Below are 24,490 nucleotides of genomic sequence, written 5' to 3'. Positions count from 1 at the left end.
TGTTAACTAAAGGATAAAACCTCCTGAAAAAGGCCAGCCTAAGCTGTGTCTAAATGGAATAAGTGGCTATCTGATGTCTAATGAATGGGGAGTGGTAAAGATAAAGGGTGAAAATGGGGCATACTCAGTTTTAATCTGGCAAAAAGGAAATGCGATTCTAAATAGAGCAAATCATGTCAGGAAAAGCTAGAAACGTGATCTAAAAGGGAAAAATATATAGTATAGGTTGGATCAGGTTAATAAGTTTTTGGGTGATGTGAATGAGAGGTACTTTTGGGGAGAAAAGACTACTACTGTACTCATTCTGTCACTAGCATGGCAAGCCTTTCTGAGCAGAGTGTACCCAGGCTGTCTGAGGAGGGACACAGTATACCATAACATAGATGGAAAGTTCTGCTGATCACTGGTGGGATCTCTTAGTGGTTTTTAAGCCTGGGCAAAAGGAAGAGACCCAGTCTCAAATGAAGAATAATATATATATGTATATATATATATATTTTTTTTTCAATTAATAGTTATTGATTTTCTTTCCCTTCAAACTCCCTCTCTCTACTCCTACCCCAATCTCACTGAGAAATACCAGACAATGAAAGTGTGATTGAGTCCATTTTCACATGCAGCTGCTTGATGTTGAACTATATAAGTTGATCCATACCTGTTCTTTTTCAGGTTTACAAAAAATTTGTCTCCTGATAAGATAAACCTCAGTACTCTAAAGGGAGAAGGTCAGCTGACAAATTTAGAGTTGGATGAAGAAGTTCTTCAAAATATGTTGGATCTGCCGACCTGGCTTGCTATCAACAAAGTCTTTTGTAATAAAGCATCCATTAGGGTGAGCATTTTCTTGTGGTTGTTAGGATTTTTTTTTCTCTCATTTTTCCTATCCTTAAAATAGCTTTCTAATTTAATTTTCTTGTAAGAAAAAATATTTTTTATTTGGAAGGTAGTTGGAAAACAATTATCCCTTGGTCTGAATGTCTATTTAAAAATTAGTGTGTCTCATTATTGTATCGGAAAACATATATTAAACTAAATATGTAGTCAAAATTGGTGTTCAGTTTGTCCTGTAGATAAGTATTTAATGTTAAAAAATGTCAGTTTCAAAATTTTAATGAGAAGGGTTTTTTCATATAAATATGTGGATTTTGAAACAGATATACATGGTATATGTAAATCCATCAATATGGGAGGCATTATACATAATTTACATCAGCACATAGCAATATAACACAGGCTAGTAGTAATGCAACAAATAATATGAATCAAAATGAAAATTTACACATGTCCATAAGTCCTAGAAATAGTCCATAAGGAATCCATTGTCCATTAGTTCATGTGCCAGGAATCCGATAATTCCTGTAAGCTCTGAAGTACTGCAGTAGTCTCATCAACAATTTTTTCATCTCAAGGAATCCAATGATTTTTGCTGTTTTTTCAAGAACTGAAACAGTCTCATCTTGTGTTAGGAAATCCAATGATTCCTAAAGTTTTTAAAAGTCCTTTTAACAGTCTCATTGTCAGCTGTGCTCTTTCAATGGTGAGCACAATCAGCAACAGTACCACCCGATATTTCTTGGGAAATTGAAATTTCTTCAGTGCATTAAAAGGTCTGTGGGGGCATCCTTTTGGTCATTTGTTTTTCATAGTTCCACATTACAACTTCTTCATACCTTAGATTTTTTTGTGTGTTGCTGTCTTTAAAAAAAATCCTCATCTGGTGGCCCTTGCTCTGGTGAAAACCTCTCTGACTTACATAGATTCAACAAGAACAGTAGAAATGCAGTTTGTGGCCTGGCCTCTTGTGAGCTATTCTAGTTTTGATAATGCTTCCCAAAGTTTGAGTTTCCATAGCTTATGGTTGCATCTGTGCTCCACAGAGCCATTGGAAGAAAGGCCTTTTATGAATGAACTTCAACAATTCACTTTCCTGACTTTCTATAGTGAAGAGGTAGCACTAAATGGTTTCTAAAGATGCTTTTTAGCTTTGTTCTGTGAATACATAGAATTTTCACTGTTTATTTTTGTTTTGGAGATTACTCTCCCTCCAATACTATGTTACTTACTGAATTTTTAAAATAGTTTGTTCTTTTTTTCTTTTATTTAACTCATTTGTTTTTGCCTTTTCTCCTCTCATTAGATCTCTCTTATTTAGAGAACTATTGGTAACCAATTGGGGAATCTTTGATTCTTCCTGTTAAGATGAAGAGAGAAAGCAGAAAAATCATGTGTTTTGCTTACTGCCATTTCTGTAACCAAAAAGACAAAATTTAGATGCAGTCTAGTGAGTCAAAATATTGGCTTTCTAGACTCCTGAGATGAAATTCTGAATTTTGAAATAAAAATTTTTAAAAGAAACTTTTCATACTTTCCTTGAAAAATTAGGAGTTTTCTATGTAAAGTTTTTCCATTTCTTCTAGCTCTTGTTTTAGTAGAGGAGTCACCTTTGATCAGCCACAGTCAGACATATTGTAACTCGATTCTAACGTAGTGATGTCATTTTGGTCATCTTAGAAAACAAACGACAACAACACTTTTTACATATATAATCAGTCATCATGTTTGGTTTCATTTCCAAAGTCTGAATTCAGAGATGAGGCCAGCCAGGTAAACTGTGTGATCCTAATTTGTCTGTAAATCAGAGATGAGTTTTAGTGATAGAAGACCAAAAATTCACTTATTATTCTCTTATTCACTCTGATTATCTTTGTTAAGATTATTTCAATATAGTTAAGAGTATTTCAGTGTTCTCCAAAATGGCAATATTATTTTCTCTACACAAATTTAAAATAATATCTTTAATGTTGAAAGATGAATTAATTCTTTAATTTTATTATTTTACTATCTAAGATTAAGAAAAAAATCTGATATATTTTTCCTGCAAGTATAAAAATGTAAAAATGCATTTTACCTTAATGTGGTATTATTCTTAAAAATTTTAAGGATTCACTTTGAAGTGTTTAATACTTTTTTTCTTTTTCAGATTCCTTGGACGAAATTGAAAACACACCCAATATGCTTGGTAAGTTTTGCAGGTATCTCAGAAATGAAAATTTATAGAAGTAAATTTAGATAGTGCATTCAAATGAGGCTGCTATTTCAAATCAACAACAATAAACAAAGCCTTGTCTGCAGGTCAGTTTTGTGACTGTAGTTAAATCACTTAACTGCTGGTCCTTCATTTTATCATCTGTTGTTCTGCTTCCCTCACAGGGTTGTTTGGAAGATCAAATTAGCATGATTATGTCAAGTACTTTATGAACTCTAAAGCACTATAGAAATATAAATTAAATAAGTAGGAAAAATACATCTTTTCCCAATTCTGCTGTAAGCCAACCGGGTAAACATGAGAAAGTTCTTTATTGGCCTTAATTTCTTCATCTGTAAAATGAGGGAATTGTACAAGACTCCTTTTGAAGTTCTTTTCATCTCTAGAATTCCAGCTTCTAATCTTTCCTAACAGTATTTAAATCTGCTAAGATTTGAAAGAAATTGGGGGAAATTTTTTATAGCAGATTTCTCTGATAATGGTCTCATTTCTCAAATATATAGGGAACTGAATCAAATTCGTAAAAATAAGAGCCTAAATGTTCAAAGGGTATGAGTGGGCAGTTTTCAGAAAAAGAAGTCAAAGCTATCTATAGCCATATGAAAGAAAAATTCTTTATATCACTATTGATTGGAGAAATGCAAATTAAAACTTTGTCAGGTTGGCTATCTTGAAAGAAAAAAAAAGTGACACATCCTGGAGGGGATGTGGAAAAACAGGCACACTAATAATGCCCTGTTGGTATACTTCTGAACCAGTCCAGCCATCCTGGAGAGCAATTTGGAACTATTTCCAAAAGTCTATGAAACTGCATATATATTCAGCAATGTCACTATTAGATCTGTATCCTAAAAGGATACAGAAGAAAAGGACCTTTTTGAACAAGAATATTTATAACAGCTCTTTTTGTGGTAGTAAAGAATTGGAAATTGTGGGGATGCCCGTCAACTGGAGAATGGCTGAACACGTCGTATACAATTGTGATGGAAATAATATTGTGCCATAAGAAATGAGGAAGAGGATGGTTTCAGAAAAATCTGGGAAGAGTTACATGCACTAATGCAGCATAAAGTGAACACAACCAGGACAATATTGTACACAAGAATATTATATGATAATCAACTGTAAAATATTTGGCTATTTTGATTATAATGACAGTGATCCAAGAAATTCCAAAGGATCCATGATGAAAAATGTTATCTTATCTCTAGAGAGAGAATTGATTAACCCTAATTGCAAATTGATTATATTTTTTCACTTTATTTTTTTCTTGCTTTTTTTTTTTTTTAAATAACTTTTTATTGACAGAACCCATGCCAGGGTAATTTTTTACAGCATTATCCCTTCCATTCACTTCTGTTCCAATTTTTCCCCTCCCTCCCTCCACCCCCTCCCCCAGATGGCAAGCAGTCCTTTACATGTTGAGTAGGTTACAGTATATTCTAGATACAATGTATGTGTGCAGAACCGAACAGTTTTCTTGTTGCACAGGGAGAATTGAATTCAGAAGGTAGAAATAACCCGGGAAGAAAAACAAAAATGTCTTGCTTTTTTTTTTGAGATGGCTAATATGAAAATATGTTTTGTCTGATTTCATGTGTATAATTGATACCTTGTTACCAGCCTTCTCAATGAGTGAGGAGGATTTGGAAGGAGGGACTTTGGAATTTGGAACTCAAAATTAAAATTAAGAAAGAATGCTTAAAATAAATAATAAAAACAAAAATAGTCCCTGCTTTAATTATGACAGCAATAAAATATTTAAATCTTACTGTCTGATCCTGAGCTTCTTTCCTTGATCTGCTCTTGACCCATACTTTATTTTTAGTACTATGTCAAAGGTATAATATTCACTCTGACTATCCTAGTTAAGGCTATTTCAATTAGTTAAGACCCTTTTACTGGTTTCCAAAGTGTTCTAGTCTATCTCCTCTTTAATCCACTCTTCATATTGTTGCTCCAGTAATTTTCCTAATTAAAATACATCTCTGTACCAATACTTTATTAAAAAATTTAAAAAGTGACTTTTGTCTGCTGAATAAAACATGAAATTCCTGATCCTGGCATTCAAGGCCTCCACAATATGGATCCATACCACTTTTCTAATCTTGTCTCAAAGCAGTCCGTTTCACTTAATTTGAAACGTGGAATTGTATTCTCTATCTGTTCTCTTCCTGCCCTTGTCAGCTAGAATAGTGTTCATCTCCTTCTGTTGAAATCCCTCCCTCCTTTCCAGGCCTAAATCAGTTGGTGCCATTTCCTCCTAGAAGTCTTTCCTGTTCTTCTCTTCTCTCACAGGTAAACTTGATTTCTTCCTTTTCTGATTTCTATGCAGCACATTGCCTTGCCCACGCCTTTGCACAGATTTTATTTTCTCTACTCTTGGTTATCTGTGTCTGTGGTCATCTCTCTCACCTTGAATGTAAGCTCATCAAGAGCAGAGTCTCTGTTGAATCTATCTGTATACCCTCAGGTCTTGCCATAGTGATTTTTTGCAGAGTCATTTACTACATATTAAGTTAAATTAAATGATGAAATAAATGATAGACTTTCTAACATTTATTTTTTACTGTGGTGACACACACCTCAGGATGGAGCATTTTCCTGAAAGAAAGATTTTTGTTTATTATCTTAAATACAGGTGGCATATTTTATTGATGCTGTGTCATCTCTCACAATTCACTTTTCCTCATTCTACATATGTAGTCACTTGTTAAGTCGACATTTTTAACTTCACAAAATCTCTCACATGTGGCTCTTGCTCTCTACCACCCCTTTAGATGAGACCTTCATCATCTTTTGCAGAGATTGTTCCAACAGCTTCATTATTGTCCCCCTGCCTTAGGTGTCTTCCCACATAATCCATTCTGCCTGCTGGGGCTGATTTTTTAAAAATAGATGTCTGGTTATTTGAATTCTCTAAACCAATCAATTCCAGTGACTATTTAGCTTCGAAAACTCCATACAACTTGCCCCTAACTGATCTTTCCAAACCCTTAGGACATTACTTTCCCTCTCATCAAATCAACAAAATCAAATCAGCAAAAATACTAGCTTCCTCATTTCCCTTTGCCATACACCTTTGTACTAGCCACCCCTCATGCTTGGATTGCATCGCCTCCTTATCCTAACAGCATGGATGCCACCTTCTGCGGAAGCTGTTCTAGATCACTCTCCCTCCCCAACTAATTTGGATTTAACTACTTTGTATATTTTTGTGTTTATTTCCTTGATATTTGTGCTATTTATTTATTCATATAGTCTTATTGTTCCCCCGTTGCAGTGTTTCAAGTTCTTTCTAAGTAGGGATTGTTTCATTCCTTGTACATGTTTCCCCAGCATCAAACACAATGCTTAGAATATAGTAGGCTGCAAATAAAAGTTGTTGATGAAGTTTTTTCCATTTAGATATCTACTCTGGATTTATCAGACTATGTTGTAGAAGATTTGGGAATTATAGAGGAGTAGCTAGTTTTGACCAAGATCTCATTGTCTTCCTCCTGCCCCCCTTGGTAGTCTGGATTTAGGTCCCTCAGCCATTTGTAGTTCCTTGATAATTGATCTCAGTCCTAACTTTCCAGCTATGTTTCATGTTATTCCCTTTTATGGGAATAAAGTCCAGTCTAGTCAAACTGGATTCCTTGTTGTTTCCTAAACTCAACATTTTATCTCCTGGTTCAGGGAGCTTGCACAAACTATGTCTCTCATGTTCACAATAGATTTCCTCTTTACTTCTGTCTCAGAGTTCTTATCTTAAGATTTCAAACAAGGATACCTCTTCTGTGAAACCCTCCTGATACTCCCCCTTTTTTTCTGTCTGTATGTCTCTCTCTCTCTGTCTTTTTATTTGTCTGTTTGTTTCTGTTTCTGTCTCTTTCTCCCCATCCCCCATTTCTGACTCTGTCTCCTTTCCTGTCTGTCTCTCTCTCTTAATGTCTTTGTCTCTGTCTCTCTTTCCATCTCTCTTTCTCCTCAAATTATGTGTTGTTTCCAGTTGGATGGCACAATGGATAGAGTACTGGAACCAGAGTCAAGCAGACCTGAATTAAAATTTCATCTGAGATGCTTACTATCTCAGAGCATGGACAAATCACTTAAATTATTTCTGCCTTGATTTATTCAACTGTAAAATGGGGCTAATAAGAGTACCATCTATGGAGGGTTGTTATAAAGGATCCAATATAAAGTATTTAGCACAGTGTCTGGCACGCAATGGGTGCTTTATAAATACTTCTTTTCCCTACCCTTCTATCCAGTAGAATGTAAACTATTTGAGATGCTGGACCTCTTTCATTTTTCTTCATGTCACTAGCACTTAGCAAAATACCTTATATGTAGTAGATGTCTCATTCATTTTAAATTGAGTTGAAATTCTAGAATCCTAAGCTTGGAAAGGGCTACAGGTTGTTAAGCTTTTTTATGTCCTAGCTACCTTTGGTAGGCATTAAATCCTCAGGATCCCTTCTCAAATTCAGTTTTTACCTGCAAAAACTAAAACATATAAACTTACAAGAAAAAAACAATTATATGGAAATATAAATAGCAGAATATTGAATAAAACAAGTACATGATACCCAGAATAAGAAGTCGTGTTTAACCTTGGTTCTGAAGCAGTCTCTGCTTCTTTTCTATGTCTTTAATTGTTAGGAAGTTTTTCTTTATTTCCTGTAAATTTGCCTTTTTGTAAATACCATCCATTATTCTCAGTTATTCTCCCCAGAGCCAAGCAGAAAGTACAGGAGAGCCATTTATATTTTCAGAGATAGTTATAATCTCAGCTCTGTTCTCCCCCATCCTAGTCTTCTCTCCAGGTTTTTAAAGTAGGAAATATTAGCTCTTTATAACTCCTTGGCCTGATGACTTAGATGTAACCTGAATAGGATTTTTCCGGGGGCTCCTTTCAAATTGCTTTCTCTCTTTTAATCTTTATTTGTAACCTGGGGCAACAAAAGACTAAATCTGCTTTAAACATTTTCTGAATGTATTTCCAAACTTGGTTATGACCTTATCTCTTTTGCTCATTTTAGAGGCTCCTAGAACCTTTTGTTTTTATATCTCTTGTGTACTTTTCTTATAATATTTTATATCTACTGAACTTTATTTGTGTTAAAACCCTTTACTAGAATATCCTTTAGGGATGAGTCCTCTTTCTAAACTATGGTTCTCCCAAAAGTTGAATATGCAGAAAGTAAAATCTTAATAATAACAATAATAATACTGATATTGAAGTATTGACAATTTTTATTTGTTTGGTATATTTTCCTTAGTCCCTGGATAAAGTAATAATGGAAATGAGCACATGTGAAGAACCCAGGCTCCCCAACGGCCCCTCACCTATTGCAACTGCTTCAGGACAGAGGTCAGTTGTTAGGCGAATAGAAATGCTGATTTCCATGATGTGCATTGTTAGATGTAGCCAGCTCTTCATTATTACTGTGTGGAGTACAGTATTGTTAACACGTTGAAGCTCTGTCATCTGCAATCCCCATTTCAAGATAAAATTTCTGCTAAATTTCCCTTTAAACATTTTCCTGTTGAGTCACTGACCCCTAGAATTATCCGAGTTGATTGGTGGATTTTAGTTGCCTTTCCATCCCCTGGCCAGGGTGCCAAGCATACATGGCCCACAGGATAATAAAGTTTATCAGCTTGGGAGGAACCAGGAGTTGACTTGATATAGCTTTATCGTCTTTGAAAATGTCAAGTGGCTCTAATGTGGTTTGTAATGTGGGGTTTGGTACCAAATGATATGGTTTGAGGGCCAACATAATGTAGGTTGTGTAGACAGATGATGGCAGGCACTCAAAGTTGGGGTTTGGGCACGTGAAGAATTCATAATGGCCATTCTGTTTGGCAAAAGGTAGATTTATTTGGAGGAATAGGTTACAGACAAAATGAAGGGATACAATAGACCACCAGGAATGGTGAATATGAAATAGAGTGAGATAGCATATGAAAGACAAGTTCCTCAATGGAATTCACAGTTATCTAGTAGAAAGGGAGCACCCCTAAAAGAGTTAGCTGAAAGGAGGAGAAGTGGGGTTGGGGAGCAGAGTGGAGTTAGGGGAGATACCACATGGCATAGAGGAAGGGGAAATGGATAGACACTATGAAGTAGAGTACTGTAGTGGACTGATTCAAAGGAAGGCACCACCCATGAAATGACCTTAACTTCAGGAACATGATTGGGATTCCTGACAGGGCATGGCAAGGTGAGATTGTTGGAAACTTCTACAAAGGATGGGACTCAGGGGCTTGACATAACTTAAATTTCAGGTTGGGGCCATGGAGCTAAACTGATTTCTATCAATGCTTTTTCCCTGCTTGCCTCAGGGATCAATTCTTTAGTTTCTCTGTTCAAAATACCATTCAGGACCTCATCATATGATGAGATTTAGCAGACTTTTTGCAGCATTAAAAAGCACTGCTGCTAAAGCTTATATCTGTTTGTTGCATGTTTTATAAAGAGGCTAGTGTTCTAAAAATCTTGCTTAAGAGCAAATGTATGGTTTTATTAATAATAACATAATAAAGACAATGAAGGGCAGTTAGGTCCTTTTCAGGATTGTTCATATTCCCTGTATATTGTTAATCCCACATTACATTTAGCAGCTGTTTCTATTTATCACCATTCATGTTTCAAATAATTGTCATGCAGTTAATAACATCTCTTATAGCTTAACTGAAATGATGTATATTTTATTTCATCCAAAGACATATTGAAAGTAATGTTTTTAAAGTGATAATGTACAATTTCAAATTTTTAAATCAATATCAGATCTTTTATTCATGTACTAGGTAAAGGTATTAAAAGGTGCCTTTTTTTCTTTTAACAAACCCATTCTTTAGCATTAAGAGATTTACCTTTTATTTTTTTTCAGTGAATATGGTTTTGCAGAAAAAGTAGTAGAAGGGATTACCGTTTCTGTAAATTCGATTATCATCCGAATTGGTGCAAAAGCTTTCAATGCTTCATTTGAACTTTCCCAGCTAAGAATCTATAGTGTAAATACAAACTGGCAGCACGGAGACCTAAGATGCACTCGTATTCAAGATGTGCAGCGTGGAGAGGTAAAACCAATATTTTTCTTTAAATGGATCTTTTTGGCCACAAGTGAGTAACAGGAAAAATTTAGAGTAAGCACATCTCTCTGTGCTTCTGACACATTGACATGCCATTTCCTTTGCTGATCTTTCATTTTTAGGTTGCATATGTTTCCATTGCACTTGTAATTATTTAATGGTAATTGTACATTAAATGCTTTCATTGAAATTGTTCTTTTAATGTTAAAGATTAATGGCCCTGTTTTTTCCTTCTCTTTAATGTGAAAAATTGAGAAACTGAATATGTTGGTTAAATTTATATTGATTATCATGATTGATTGCAGCTTATACCTACTTCCTACAAGTGAATTGGTTTATTTAAAATTTAAAGTGCTCCCCCAAGTTATGTGATTATGAAGTAATTTTAACTAAATTTATAAGAAAAACAAATTCTTATATTTAATAAAAAGGTTAACAAAAAACTGCACAATAACATGAGAAACCTTTATTATTATTATTATTAGAAATAGGAATTAAATTTTTTCTGCATATTATTATATATACATTTCTTTCTTCCACTTTTAATAATGTATTCTGTATTCCATTTCTACAGTTAAAGACTGTATATGTATTTTTTTAGATTTTGACATTTAAAGAAATTAATTGGCAGATGATCCGAATAGAAGCAGATGCTATCCAAAGTTCTCATCTTGAAATCATGAGCGCTCCAGTTCGACTAATAACTAACCAATCAAAAATTAGAGTCACACTCAAAAGAAGAGTAAGTCTACAAGGTTATAACTGTTTTATTTTTATATTCTCTTCTCTCATTGTTAATTACTGTAGTAGTAGTAAGGTTAAAAATAAACCTTTTGAGTAGAATATTGGATTGTAGAAGTAAATCCTGGTATCCAGAGTTAGAAGAAAGGCACTCTAATGATCTGGAGGAGCACTGTCAGATCACAATACAAACATTTAAACTAGTTTGATGGAAAAATGTGTTCATTCAGTTTTGCAGTAGGGTCTATATTTCTACCAGATTTCAGTAAGTATTACTAAAATTGGAGGACATTGGGAAAGCAGCTGATTTTATAGGAAGGGTCCTGCTTTGAGAAATGTCAGGTTTACAGTCTATTATGATTTAGGAAATGACTTGTTAGAGAAGATATGTTGGTATGGTTCTCATTTTATTTATCAATAAAATCAAAACTGTACTCTATATGTTCAGTGCAACCATTTTTGCCAAGAGCTTTTGTAAATAGTTTTCCACTCTCAAAGTTCAAATTGAATTCTGCTAATGGTTTTCGTATTGCAAGGGGCAGCAGAATTATATTAATAGAGCATAATCTATCCCCTAATAGATTTCTGTTCTGGTTTATCATTGCATGGAAATGTCTGTGGACTTTTAAGTTCTTAACAAAATATGAACACTAACTGTTCTGATCATATTGGCAGTACTTTGAAAATAGGCCCAGTCATGGATTTCATATCTTTTATCAGTTCAGTTTTAGTCACAGGATCATTATTTATTTATTTTTTTCCAGGCATGGGAGTTAATGAAAATTGTCTGCAGAGCATAGCACACTTACCCTCTGTGTAGCTGGAGGAAGTACTAAAAGCCAGGAGATTTTGAATCTTTGATGTATTCCACTATATCTAGATAAGATGCTGCCATAATATAACCATATTGCTCATAGTACACTGACGTCAGTGGAGAGAATGCTGGGCCTGGAATCGAAAGGACCTGAGTTCAAATCTGGCTTCAGACATTTACTAGCTGTGTGACTCCTGGATAAGTCACTTAATCCTGCCTCCCTCAGTTTCTTCATCACTAAAATGAGCAGGAGAAAGAAATGGCAAACTACTTCTTGGCTTTTGCCAAGAAAACCCCAAATGGGGTCACAAAGAATTGGATACAATTAAAAGGGCCGAACCACACATTAACATTTATTCAATCGGAATACGAAATTGTTTAATGCATTATTTTTGAGAACTATATTAAAAGCTGGAATTTTCTTCCTCATTTCAGTTTTTATTCTAGAAAAATAGTACTAAAGTGTCGGAGGAAATAGGCTTTAGTTTTTTATGGAGAAAACCTCTACATTGAATGCCATTAAAAAAATTTCAAATTCAAACCAAAAATATTTACATCAAGATTTGTTTCCATAAATTGATTTTGTTCAACAGTTAAAGGACTGCAATGTCATAGCAACAAAGTTGGTGCTAATATTGGATGACTTGTTATGGGTTTTAACGGATTCCCAGTTGAAGGCAATGGTGCAGTATGCAAAGTCCCTTAGTGAAGCAATAGAGAAATCAACAGAACAGAGGAAGAGCATGGCTTCGGAGTCTACCCAGGTATGCTATTCAGTTAATGGATTATTGCCCTTGTGGGACTAATATAAAAAGCAAAATGCTTAATTGACAAGCAGTAGACTTTTAGGTCTTTGATTAAGTAAAAACATTATTTCTGTCAGTTTAGGGAAAAAACTCCCTAGTATCTTTGATTATTTCACTTTTAATGGACACAAAAGGAGGAAACTGAGAACAATTGGAGGATGCACTTGTTGCCTGTCAGAGCTTATTCTTATTCTTAGGCTGGATGGCCCTACCATGCGGCAAGCATTGCTATCTTAGGATAGGTTAAGACTAAATTGGGAGAGGCCCATTACCAAAATCTTAGCCCTAAGCGATTGGATTTTTGTGGCCATAGTATGTAATGAAGATACAGTCCAAGAATGGGGTTGCTCTGGAAGAGAGGAAGCTGATAGGAGCTCTACATTCTTCAAAACATCTGCACCAACTTTTTCTGTGGTTAATGTTGGGCTTTTTTAAAGGCAGAGGATCATTTGCCCTCCATTTTGGTTATCTCTTAAATAATTATTGAAGTCAAATTTAAGATCTTTGAGGACAGAGCTTTTTCTGTCTTCATAATCTTATCACCTACCACTTTGGGTTAACTTGCACATCTCAATTGCCTAATGTTTGAATTGAATTAAAATAAGTAGTCCAGTGATTCCTAATTAGGTCCTACCACTGGTCACCATCTTAAATGAATATTTTGAAGCTATTAGAAGTACATGCATTCCTATAAATACTCTTTTGTCCTTCCTGCTATTTAATACAGATCCTTTCCTGGTTATCCAGCTAGATGACAGATTCCAGAAAAATCCTAGCTCCTTTAGGAAGAGAAAAAACCTCAACTGTACTGATTTACACCCTCATAGGCTCAAGGACTTGATTCACTGCTAAAAATCACTCTTACCAGTTTTGAACAACAGTTTTAGACAGTCTGAGTTTTTTTGTTTGTTTGTTTGTTTTTAAAGATGTTTAAAAATAATGTACTGATTTTTCAATAACTAGACTACTGTACTTATTGAAGTTTTCCTAAGTACATGAAGTTTTAAATAGTAACTTGGAGTGGTTCTCTGATTCTTCAGTTGATCTATGATCCCATCAAAGTGGGTTTTCCCTTTCTCGCCCTGTGTAATCCTTGTTCATATGGTCCCACAAATCCTCCACAGAGGGCTGGTCATCATGATGATGGGTTCTAATCTTTTCAGAGCTCTACTCCAGCTCCAAGTTCTCAGCAGGTGAAGACACCTCATACATCATCTGTGCCTGACCTCAACGATACCATTGCAAAACTCTTCAATGATTTTGATGTTAAAGAAACCTCCCATCACTTAGTCATTTCTCATCTAGATCTGCATATATGTGATGACATTCACGCTAAAGAAAAAGGTAATAAATCCAGCACATTTGAGTCCATTTTTGGTGATTCTCTAATGGATTACAGGACAAGATTGGCTCTTCTCCAATTAGAACTATCATGACAGCAATGCTGCAGATGGTTTTGTTATGTTTTACTAAGCCTGCCTTTAGCTGTTAGGTAAAAAGATTGATGAATGAGCCCTTGATTGAGATGCTGACCCTGGGAGGGTTATGGCAATGCAAGACTTGCTCTCTGCATCTGTCTTTTATGCTACTATGGGCTTGTCTTTGTAAAGAAATTCAGTCTATAGTACATTCCTAATGATGTCCACATGGATTATTCACAGATGTTGAAGAAATTCCTACCTGCCATTTGGATTCTAGGGCCTCTTCTGCTTTATCTTCCCCCTCCCCCCATAGCTCATTGTTTATCAGATAGCTTCTTTAGTTAGCCTGACATTCCCCTGTTTGACACTAAGCTTCAGAGATTCTGGACAGCTCTTTAGCAATCAGTGTTAGACCAGAAGTAAGTTTCTCTGTGCCAGTGGCATGCTTCAGTATATAAATTATATATATAAAAGAATTATGACAGCTACCATTATCTACACAAAATAGGCCTAGCCAGCTAAGCAGTTGGCTAGACCACGGTGGTTAAGCTTATGGCCATTTGGGCCAGTTAGCTTTGGGTGACAATACTTCTTTATTTCCACATGTCCATATGAACTCTAGTTAATTCTTTTCTCAACACTAGTTACTTTGATCTGCCAGTGTCATTCAGACAATTACATTATCTTTTGTCTTATTTTATTTTATTTAAAGTAGACAAGTTCGAATTTTTTTTTTTGAAATTTTAGCCTGAAATTAACTTTCTATGTATATTTAATTATAATTTGCTTTAATCAGGAATATTAGTCATATATTGGGGCATCTAGATGGCACAGTGGATAAAGTGTTGGACCTGGAGTCAGGAAGGCTCATTTTCCAAGTTCAAATCCAGCTTCAGACACTTAGAAACTGAAATATTGGGCAAGTCATTTAGCCCTTTTTGTCTTAGTTTCCACTTCTGTAAAATGTGACAGAGAGCTGAAGAGAGAAAGAGATGACAGATCATTCCAATATCTTTGCCAATAAAACTCCAAGTGGAGTCTGAAGAATTGAACTTAAAAAGTGACTGAATAATAAGTCACTATTAAATGATATTTACTAAATAATGACAAATTAAGACCGTGTTACACTTAATTGTTTGTTCTTTTGCAGACACTAGTAGACGTATTACTGGAGGAGCCATGCAACTCTCTTTTAGTCATCTAACTGTAGATTATTATCCTTATCACAAAGCAGGTATGTAAAACAAAAATTCAAGATGAGAGCATCTTAAATTATGTCTAATATGCTTTACTTATTATGAAATTCTCTTTCCTTAAAATAATGCAAACTTTTTTTGTTTTGTTTTTTTTTAATGAAGGATTCTAGATTGTATAGATCTAGCAAAATAATGTTTTGGAGATGTGATTTTCAGATTTTTTTTTCTCTCTCAAAATGATATTCTTTTTTTCATCCTCATTTTATATGATGCCTATTTTTTGTTTTTTGTTCTTTTTTCTCATCAGTATTTCTAGTCAAATTCTGTAACTTGTGGAAGACACTTAAAGGATATTGAGGCTGGACTCTATGCTAATTAAAAATGATTGCCTAGTATAATTAAAAATTTCTAATAAACTAAGATAATGATGATTTAAAACTAAATCAGATTGAATTAGCAGACCTCAAGTAAGAGGTTTTGATACCTTTATAAAAATCACACAAGATAGGAACATTTCAGAACATCAGAAGCAAAACAAAGTGTATTTTCTGTTTTGACATGTACAAGATAAAAGAAAGTGTAACTTTTTTGTAAGAACTTTTAAAGATACATGATATATAATCTACTTAGGGTACTTGTCTTCACCAGAATTTGGCAATTTTAATATTTTCCTGAAAGATTAGGATCACCACTGAATTGTAATCCTCTTTGATTGAAGAGCTTTCCTGTACTGGTATTGAATTCACTGTCAGGACTTCCCTCCCTAATTATAGAATTGAGATTCTGACCAATGAAAGGCACCTACATGGTTGACACTATCAAACAGCTCCGCTTGGTGTTGAGGATAAGTCATTTGACAGCCCATAAAAGTGGTTTTAGAGTTAACTAGCTTCAATCTGGTTCTATCTCTGTGAAATCAGATTTTGCCCATTTTTGGATCTCTAAGAAACCAAAATAGGTAGCAGGTGAATTTGAAAGAAAGTAGATTAAAAAAAAAGTTTCTTTTGTTTTTACATTACCAACATTTCCCAATATAATAATAATCATAGCTAATATTTATGTCATGCTTACTATGTGTCAGGCACTGTGGGAAATGCTTTACATAGATTATTTCTTTTGTTCCTCACAACAGCCTGGGAAATAGATGCTATAATTATCCCCATTTTACAGGTAAGGAAACTGGGGCAAATAGGAGTGAAATAATTTGCCTAAGATCAAACAATTGCTAAGTGTCTGAGGCTGGATTTGAATCCAGATCTTCCTGTCACCTTGCTGCTTCTAATACATCTCTGCTCCCTCTCTGTCCCAAAGAATGTTATTTATAGCCAAGTATAAAAAAGAGAAAGAGTTCAGCAAAACTAAGAAACAAGTAAGCTAAGTCTGCTATTATATACCCTATCTCATGTCCTTAGTGCTCCAGTCTTCCCACAGCAGCTGGTTCCATTTGACTAGCTGTGATTGTTCTTTTCCATTTTGTTGTTATTGTGTATAAGCTGCTTCTATTTATTTCACTTTCAATCAGTTAAAAGTTAGTAGACTAATTAGGAAATTAAAGCATCTTTGTAACGGGCCCGGGCCTGAGATTTCATTGATCCAGGGACCTCTTGGATGAGGAAGCCCCTTTGGCTCTTTCTCTGGAGATTTTCCTGGAACGCTAAAGTTAAATGACCAACCAGAATATGTGAGAATTGGAATGTGAAGCCAGGTCTTGGAGTCTTCGAGACTATCTCTTTATTCACTGCTGTGTTGCCTCTCTCTCTTGTAAAATCTTGCATATTTAAAAGCTTCAACTAAGGAGAAGAAATTAAATCTGTCTCTTGGTATTTGCAGGAGACAGTTGTAGTCACTGGATGCATTATAGTGATGCCACCAAGACCAAAAACGGATGGGCCAAAGAACTGCTAGATGAGTTCAGCTACAATGTTGAAATGCTTAAACAGGCCGTGAAAGATCATAATGTTGATTCTCCTCCCAAATCCCCAACACATGCTCCATCTCAGCATGTCCCAATAGGTATGTTTCCTCTAATAGTGTCACATTACTACATTATCATATATGAATAATAACATTGGCTTTTTTCTCTGTTCTCTCTACTTAATTTCTAAAAAGATATACTCTAAAAATTAAACTTTGATATGTATAAAATAGGATTTTTCTATACCTTTTGCCCTTTTGTAATATCGTTTGAAGCAATAGAGGTAAAGGATGTAGGTTTAGCCCAAAGCCTTGGAAGACATTATCTTGGGTATTTTTATGTGTGTGCAGGCTTCTTGTTTAAAAGAGTGGAGATCATTTTAATTATAAATGTTTTCTAGTGCCGACTTCTAATAATTCTATTAATAACAAAGGGCCGTGCTATTCATTTGAAAAATGTTTTTGCAATACATTTTAAAAAGTTTTGTTTTTTATAGGGAAAGAGTCAGTGCCGAAAGGGATTTCTAGAACTCCTTCTATATCATCTCAGCAATCAAAAGTTAAACTAATGTCCAGTTCTGTGGTGGTTAGACTTGCAGATTTCAATATATATCAGGTAAGTTCTATGTAATTTCACTGTTACAGGTGAAAAATTTTAGTAGTTCTTACCAATAGCTCTGGGAAGTTAATGCTACCCTTTGATTTAAAGTGAAATATTTGGTCTAGGTCTGTCTGACGTGCCTGAATTTAATTTAGGCTTAAGATAATTCTCTCCATTCATTTTACCCCAAGCTACTTATATATCACAGCTTTCTCAGTCTGTGGTCGATCATTCCATTGAGCCTTTAAGATTATTTTTCTTGACTGTATTATGCTTGCATAAAGGGTTCTCTGGTTTCTGCTTTACTTCTCCCTTCTTCATTTCATGCAAATTTTCTAGTGTTCTCTCACAGTATAGAATATCTTATTATATCCTTATGTCTCAATTTGTTCAGCCATTCTCAAGTGAAAGATCACCTTTTTTCCCCCTATTTTTTTTGATGAAGCACTATTATAAATATTTTTTTTATTCGTTTGATTTTTTTTTTTCTTCGTTTCTTTTATCTCTCTGGAATATAGGCTTACTAGTGGTAACATTGGGTCAATGTGTATATATAATTTATTGACTTTTAGGGCATAGTTCCTAATCACTTTCCAAAGTGGCTTCACCATTTTTCCAACAGTGTGATAATGTACCTTTCTTCACATAGGCCCCTCCAGCATCTCCCATTTTCTTCTTCTTCTTCTTTTTTTTTTTTTTTAAGTGATTTTTTTAATATCCTGAGAGATACGTAATAGAACCTCCCAGTTGTTTGAATTTTCTTTTTTCCAATTACTAGTGATTTGGAGTATTTTAATATAGTTATTGATAGCTTAGATTTCTTCCTTTGATAACTGCTTTTTTATGTCCTTTGACCATTCATCCATGGAAGAATAACTTTTAATTTTGATAATCAGAAAAAGGTTCTCTTCCCTCCTCTTTTGATTGTTTCTCTTCTAATTTTATCAGCATTGATTTTGTTCCTATTCAAAACTTTTTCAGTTTTTATAATGAAAATTTTTGAGGTTTTTTGAATGTGATCCTTTCTATCATTATTAAGTAATGAATTCTTTTTCTGTCTATAGTTGCTGAAGTTATTTCCTTCCATGCTTCTTTAATTTGTTTCTGATGTGATTTTTTATGTCTAGATCGTATATCCATTTTGAGCATATTTTATTATATATGGTGGGATATGTTGGTCCAAACCTTATTTCTGCCAGCCTAATTTCCAGTTTTTCTGGTGAATTTTGATCGCATAGTGAAAACCTCCTTGTTTAGGTCTTTAAGTTTTACAAACATTTTGATACAGTTCTCTTGCTTCTGTATGATATATACCTAATTTGTCCTACTGATTTTTGTTTCTTTTTATAATTGAAGGTCAGTTACTTCTAGGTTCCCTTTCTTCCATCTTTTTTCATATTTGTGTTGAAATGACTATTCTTTTTCTTTTTGTTGCTTATATAGGATGACCAAATGCTGTGTGAAATGATGTTTCTTGTTGGCTTTGTATAGTAAATTGAAAAAAAAAAAAAACCTCCATCAATTTGTTTGTTTGCCTTCCTTAGAGAAACTTTGAGCTACTTAATTGCAACTCTTTCTTTTGTTTTTTTTTTTTTTTTAAATAACAAAAAAGTCAAGACTGATAAAATTCAGTTCATCCAGTATCTTTTCTTCTTGTTGGTCATTAATTAAGGATTTTATGTTTGGAATATTAAATGCCAAATTAAACTTTCTTGGTATCTTAAACATAATGTGATTATTTGTGTCCCTTCTTCCTTTTTTGATGTTTTTTCTGTGGTCAGAAACAGAAAGGGAGGATTCATAAGGTTAAGAACCATTTTGTATTTTTCTTTTTTTTAGATAATTTTTAGATAAAATTAGATAAATTAAAAAGGAAAGTTTATATGGCAAGACTAGGAAGAAATTTTTCTTTTATATGTCTGTTGCTTAATTTTAATTTTTATATATTACTCTCTTGGAATTTATTGTAGTTAATCTTTAGTGATACATTTGTCAGATGATATGGTAAGCAGTCATTGTTGCCTTGTCATTTCAGAATCATCTGAAATGTTTTTACAAAAGATTAAAGTTAAATCATAATTCCTTTTGACACTTATCCCTTGGGTTTAGAGAGAAACAAGATCCCTCTTTAAAACTGTAAGTAGATCTTTTAAAGGTGCTATAAGGAGATTTTTAAAAATCAAATACTTTGTTGTTCAAATACTTTGATTTTACAGATTCTATTTGTAAACTATTTTATTCCTGATTTTTAAAAATAATGCCATTTAAGCAGCTTGGATTCTTTTGCAGGTTTCTACAGCTGACCAATATCGATCTTCCCCCAAAACTATGATTTCCTGCAATAAAAAATCCCTCTATCTTCCACAAGAAATGTCAGCTGTTTATATAGAATTCACAGAATACTACTATCCAGATGGCAAGGATTTTCCCAGTAAGATATATTTTCTCCTTTTTTTATGACTTATTTGATGCATACTTAGTTCTTAGCTTCTGAAGATTATTTGATGAAAAATCATGTGAAAATTGAAATATAGAAATTGTATTTTCAGAATATGCTGAAAGCTTTAATTTTTCTTTTGTAAAATCTAACTTAATTGTAGTTGCTGGAAAAAATTAATAATTTAGGATGAATGTGGAATTTTATAAAAAACAAATTTTTAGTGTTACTTTCAAAACAAATAAACTTTTGGCAGGCAGATTTTCATCTTAGCACAATTGAAATAGTAAATTTTAAGAGCCGATAACAAGTTTTTATTTTATTTTTTAAAAGTTAAACTATTCCACAAAAGCATTTTAAAAATTTAAAGTTAAGCTGCTAATTTACTGCATATATGGCTCTTTCAAATTAAATATTCTAGAAATAATGCTGTATAGGACTTTTTCATGTTTATTGGAACATTTTCCTTCCCTCTCCCCTCCCTCACTGATGTATTAGACAGTATTAAAATGAAGAATTGGGAAGAATAGTTTATGGAAAGCCATTTTTATGTTCTTCTCAACTATAAATGATTTCTGGATCAGAATCACAGCAGATAGGAAAATTGTCATAGAAGTGGTGGAGGAGTATTCTCATCAGTGATGTCATGCATCTGTCTGTGTCTTATTAATGACTTGAGAATGGATCTTGATTTAGTTCTCCTTTTAAAACTTTGCACATACTTTAGCCAGATATGTAGGGGATATATTCTGGTGTATTTAGGATAACTGGGGGTATAGTAGTTAGAGCAGTTGCCTTGAGTTAGGAAGACTTGAGATTACTTCCTGCCTTGGGGTATGGAACAGTTATGTTGCCTCCTCAGATCTCAGTGTCTTCACTAAAAAATGGGAATAATAATAGTGAGGATCAAATGAGATAATCTATGCAGAGCACTTGGTAACCGTAAAGTGCTCTATAAATCTTAGCCATTATTAGGAGTAAAAATATAGACAGTTGCTTATTATTTTAGTTTATAAATGAACTTTTTCAATATAGATTCATTTAGAACAAACATATCGTAGGAGAGGGTAATCTAGGTGGTGCAATGGATAGAGTGCCAGGCCTAGAGTCAGTAAGACTCATCTTAAGTTCAGACTTCTTCACTTCAGACATTTACTAGCTGTGTGATCCTGGGTAAGTCACTTTATCCTATTTTCCTCAGTTTCCTCATACGTAAAATGAACTGGAAAAGGAAATGACAAATCACTCCAGTATTTTTGCTAAGAAAATCCCAAATGAGGACATGAAGAGTTGGATATGACTGAACAACACTTAAAAATATATTAAGTGCAGTGTGAACTTGGACAAATTGAAACAGCATAGAAATTTAATTTAGGTAGTTGTCCATTACAAAGCTCTTGATAAATTCTTGCTGCCTTTTCTTTGCCTTTCATCTTCATTGTATTACATTTGTATACTATACAAATTCTGTCTAGGAGCTATCATGGGCATTTCATTTGATCTTCATGATGACTTTTTGAAGTAGGTAGAAAAAGAGGGTTTTGTTTTCATTTAACAGATGAGGAACTAGAAGGAAGGATTATGATTATAAACCTTGCCAAGATTACCTAGCTGTTTATTTAAAGAGCTGGAACTAAAACTCTTGTCTCTTAGCTTGTTCTTGGCTCTCTTTCTACTAATTTCATAAATGAATACACAAGGCATTTACATGTTTTTTCATTTATCCTGCTCTCTGTTTAAAAAGCCCTGATCTTTGTATTTGATGATTCCAACTAATTAAAATTATTTTCTGTTAAATTCAGAATTCAGTCCAGTAAATATTAAATACATACCACACTCATGATCCTTTGGTAGGCAGTGTGGCTACAAAAATGAAAAATGAGATTATGACCTTGTTGATGATAAGAGCCCTTTAGGAGGCAGAATGAAGTACCTTCATAAATAACTTAAGAAAGATTACATGATGATTGAATATTAGAATAGATGATGAAAGGGAAAATGAGATGATCTGAGAAGTTTAATAAAGGAGACAGGAAAAGAGAGGAATACAAAGGGAGGGAGAAACACACACACACACACACACACACTCACACATAGATGGGGAAAGGAGAGAGATGGAGGAGAAAGAGAAATGGGAAAGTAGGGAGAGAGAGAGAGATGTGGGGGAAGTGTGAAAGATGAAAATGAAAACTGTGGATGTGAATGATGTAACTAATGAAGAATATAGAAAGAAAATAAAAAAAGGTTGAGAGCAGAATTTTGAGGGCTGATCAACTTTATGGGGTAAAAAAGAGAAATCAGCCAAAAAATACCAAGAAAAGTAAGAGAGCCATGTCCAAAGTAAGTTTTTTACCAATGTCATGATTTAGTGTTCATCCTCATCCAAGTGGTCTTCAAAGAACGTTTGTGATTTTTGTATTCACTTCATTAGTTTAGAAGTAAACCATTTTTCAATAGGAAAAATTTCAGGGTTTTGTGCACTTTGAAGTGGATCTATCTAGACTTTTATTTTGGAGAATTTCTTAGGAAAGATTCCTTAATACTATTCCTTCCCTAGTTTTACTTTCTAAATGTCATTTTAAATTAGTCTGCATATTGTGTCTATGTGCTTGGCAATTTACACTCTGGTGTGCAGACAGGACAAAGTTTACACCACATTAATCAATGAAGAGACACCGTAATACTGCATAGATTTTCCTTGGGCTTATGGTATACAGGGCAATATAATATAAAGGCGAAGAGGGTACAGTGTAATAGGTGATAGTAAGAGAAGACCGCCTTCACGATAATAGGAATTAAATTTGATCAGTAGATGGAAGAGTTGTGAGTGTTGTGCTGGTAGATGTCATCCCTTTGGGGCAGTCAGGGAAGGCTTTTTGAAGGAAGGCTTTAAAAGATGTTTGAACAAAAGGAAGTAGAGGAAAGTGTTCCCTGCATGGGAGGTGTCAGGAGGAAATACAGAGTGAAGGAGCGTGACAGATTTAGGGAATGGTGATGATCTTATGTAGATCTAATACAGAAGGCTTAGAGGGACTTAGTATTAGTTAAAGCTGGAAAGATAAATTGGAGTCAGATTAGGGAAGTTCTTTGAATGTCCATGTTCATTTGCATCCATAAGATGAACAGTGAAGAGCTTTTAGAATTTTCTGAGCCAAGATTGTATTGAAGGCCTGATGATACTTCAAGAAGATGACATGACTAATAGTCTCTAAAATAGATTGGAGTAGAAACCTAAGAAGGGAGACCATTGAAGATGGTGATTTAGTTGTTCAAGCAAGAGGCACTCAAAAAAGTTGGTCCACGGGGAATGGAAAGAGCAAAAGACCAGAATGCTGGACATAGGCAAATAAAAGATTTCCTTCTTGCTTGACATTCATTTATATTAACTTCTATTTGAAGAGGATGAGTTCAGCTGAGATGCTAGATTACAAATGATCAAAAAGAGAGGAGATAAAGTTAAGGCAATAAGTATAGACAGCTTTTTCTGGGAGTAGAGAAAGGGAAGAGTGATCTTGGATGATAGTTTAAGGAGATGGCAGGGTCTAGTCAGGGATTTTTGAAAATAATTTCCTAAACTGAGTGGATGCCCCTCAATTGGAGGCTGAATAAATTGTGGTATATGAATGTTATGGAATATTATTGTTCTGTAAGAAATGACCAGCAGGATGATTTCAGAGAAGATTGGAGAGACCTACATGAACTGATGTTGAGTGAAATAAGCAGAACCAGGAGAGCATTATATACTTCAACAATGATACTGTATGATGATCAATTCTGATGGACGTGGCCTCTTCAACAATGAGATGAAACAAATCAGTTTCAATAGAATAGTAATGAATTGAACCAGCTACACCGAGTGAAAGGACTCAGGGAAATGAGTGTGAACCACTACATAGAATTCCCAATCCCTCTATTTTTGTCCGCCTGCATTTTTGATTTCCTTCACAAGTTAATTGTACACTATTTCAAAGTCCGATTCTTCTTGTGCAGCAAAATAATTGTATGGACATGTATATATATATATATTGTATTTAACATAAAAAAAGAAAATAATTTCCTAGCTAGTGAATAGTAATCTGGGAGCAGAATCCTAGTGTCACGAAACAAGCTGTGTATAGTATATGATTAGGGTTAAATTTTGTGGCATATTCAAGCCATGTAGGGTTTTCCTAAAGGCTATAGTAGTTGAGAGTTCTCACTGAAAAGATTGTCCTCGAAATGAACCTTTAAAAAAAGGATATGACTAGAATGAGAGAAACTGAGAAGAGGACATGGAGATGGAGGATGGAATGAATATGGTGTATTCATGGGCTGTTGAGGAGCCTAGCCTAATTAGGAATGTGTTTGAAGAGTTTGACAAAATAAGGCTGCCCAGGTAGAATGGGGCCAGAGGGACAAGCATGGCACAGTGGAACTGCCAGCTTCATTCTG

The 24,490-nt window shown here is 34.3% G+C and overlaps 1 protein-coding gene across 2 annotated transcripts in view; it reads left to right on the top strand.

Annotated features, from left to right (window-relative positions):
* Positions 1–24,490, top strand: part of BLTP3B (bridge-like lipid transfer protein family member 3B) — a 76,539-nt gene that overhangs the window by 31,388 nt on the left and 20,661 nt on the right. For both annotated transcript variants that reach the window (XM_052001644.1, XM_052001645.1), the window contains exons 2-12: positions 670–832; positions 2,981–3,019; positions 8,314–8,405; positions 9,928–10,117; positions 10,731–10,871; positions 12,278–12,448; positions 13,654–13,834; positions 15,062–15,145; positions 16,938–17,120; positions 17,519–17,637; positions 19,912–20,053. In XM_052001644.1, the coding sequence (XP_051857604.1) occupies positions 670–832; positions 2,981–3,019; positions 8,314–8,405; positions 9,928–10,117; positions 10,731–10,871; positions 12,278–12,448; positions 13,654–13,834; positions 15,062–15,145; positions 16,938–17,120; positions 17,519–17,637; positions 19,912–20,053 (1,505 nt within the window). The remainder of the gene's footprint in view (positions 1–669; positions 833–2,980; positions 3,020–8,313; positions 8,406–9,927; positions 10,118–10,730; positions 10,872–12,277; positions 12,449–13,653; positions 13,835–15,061; positions 15,146–16,937; positions 17,121–17,518; positions 17,638–19,911; positions 20,054–24,490) is intronic.

Source organism: Antechinus flavipes, chromosome 5, assembly GCF_016432865.1.
Source record: "Antechinus flavipes isolate AdamAnt ecotype Samford, QLD, Australia chromosome 5, AdamAnt_v2, whole genome shotgun sequence".
NCBI classification, from domain to species: domain Eukaryota; kingdom Metazoa; phylum Chordata; class Mammalia; order Dasyuromorphia; family Dasyuridae; genus Antechinus; species Antechinus flavipes.
This window is presented reverse-complemented; position numbering and strand designations above follow the sequence as displayed.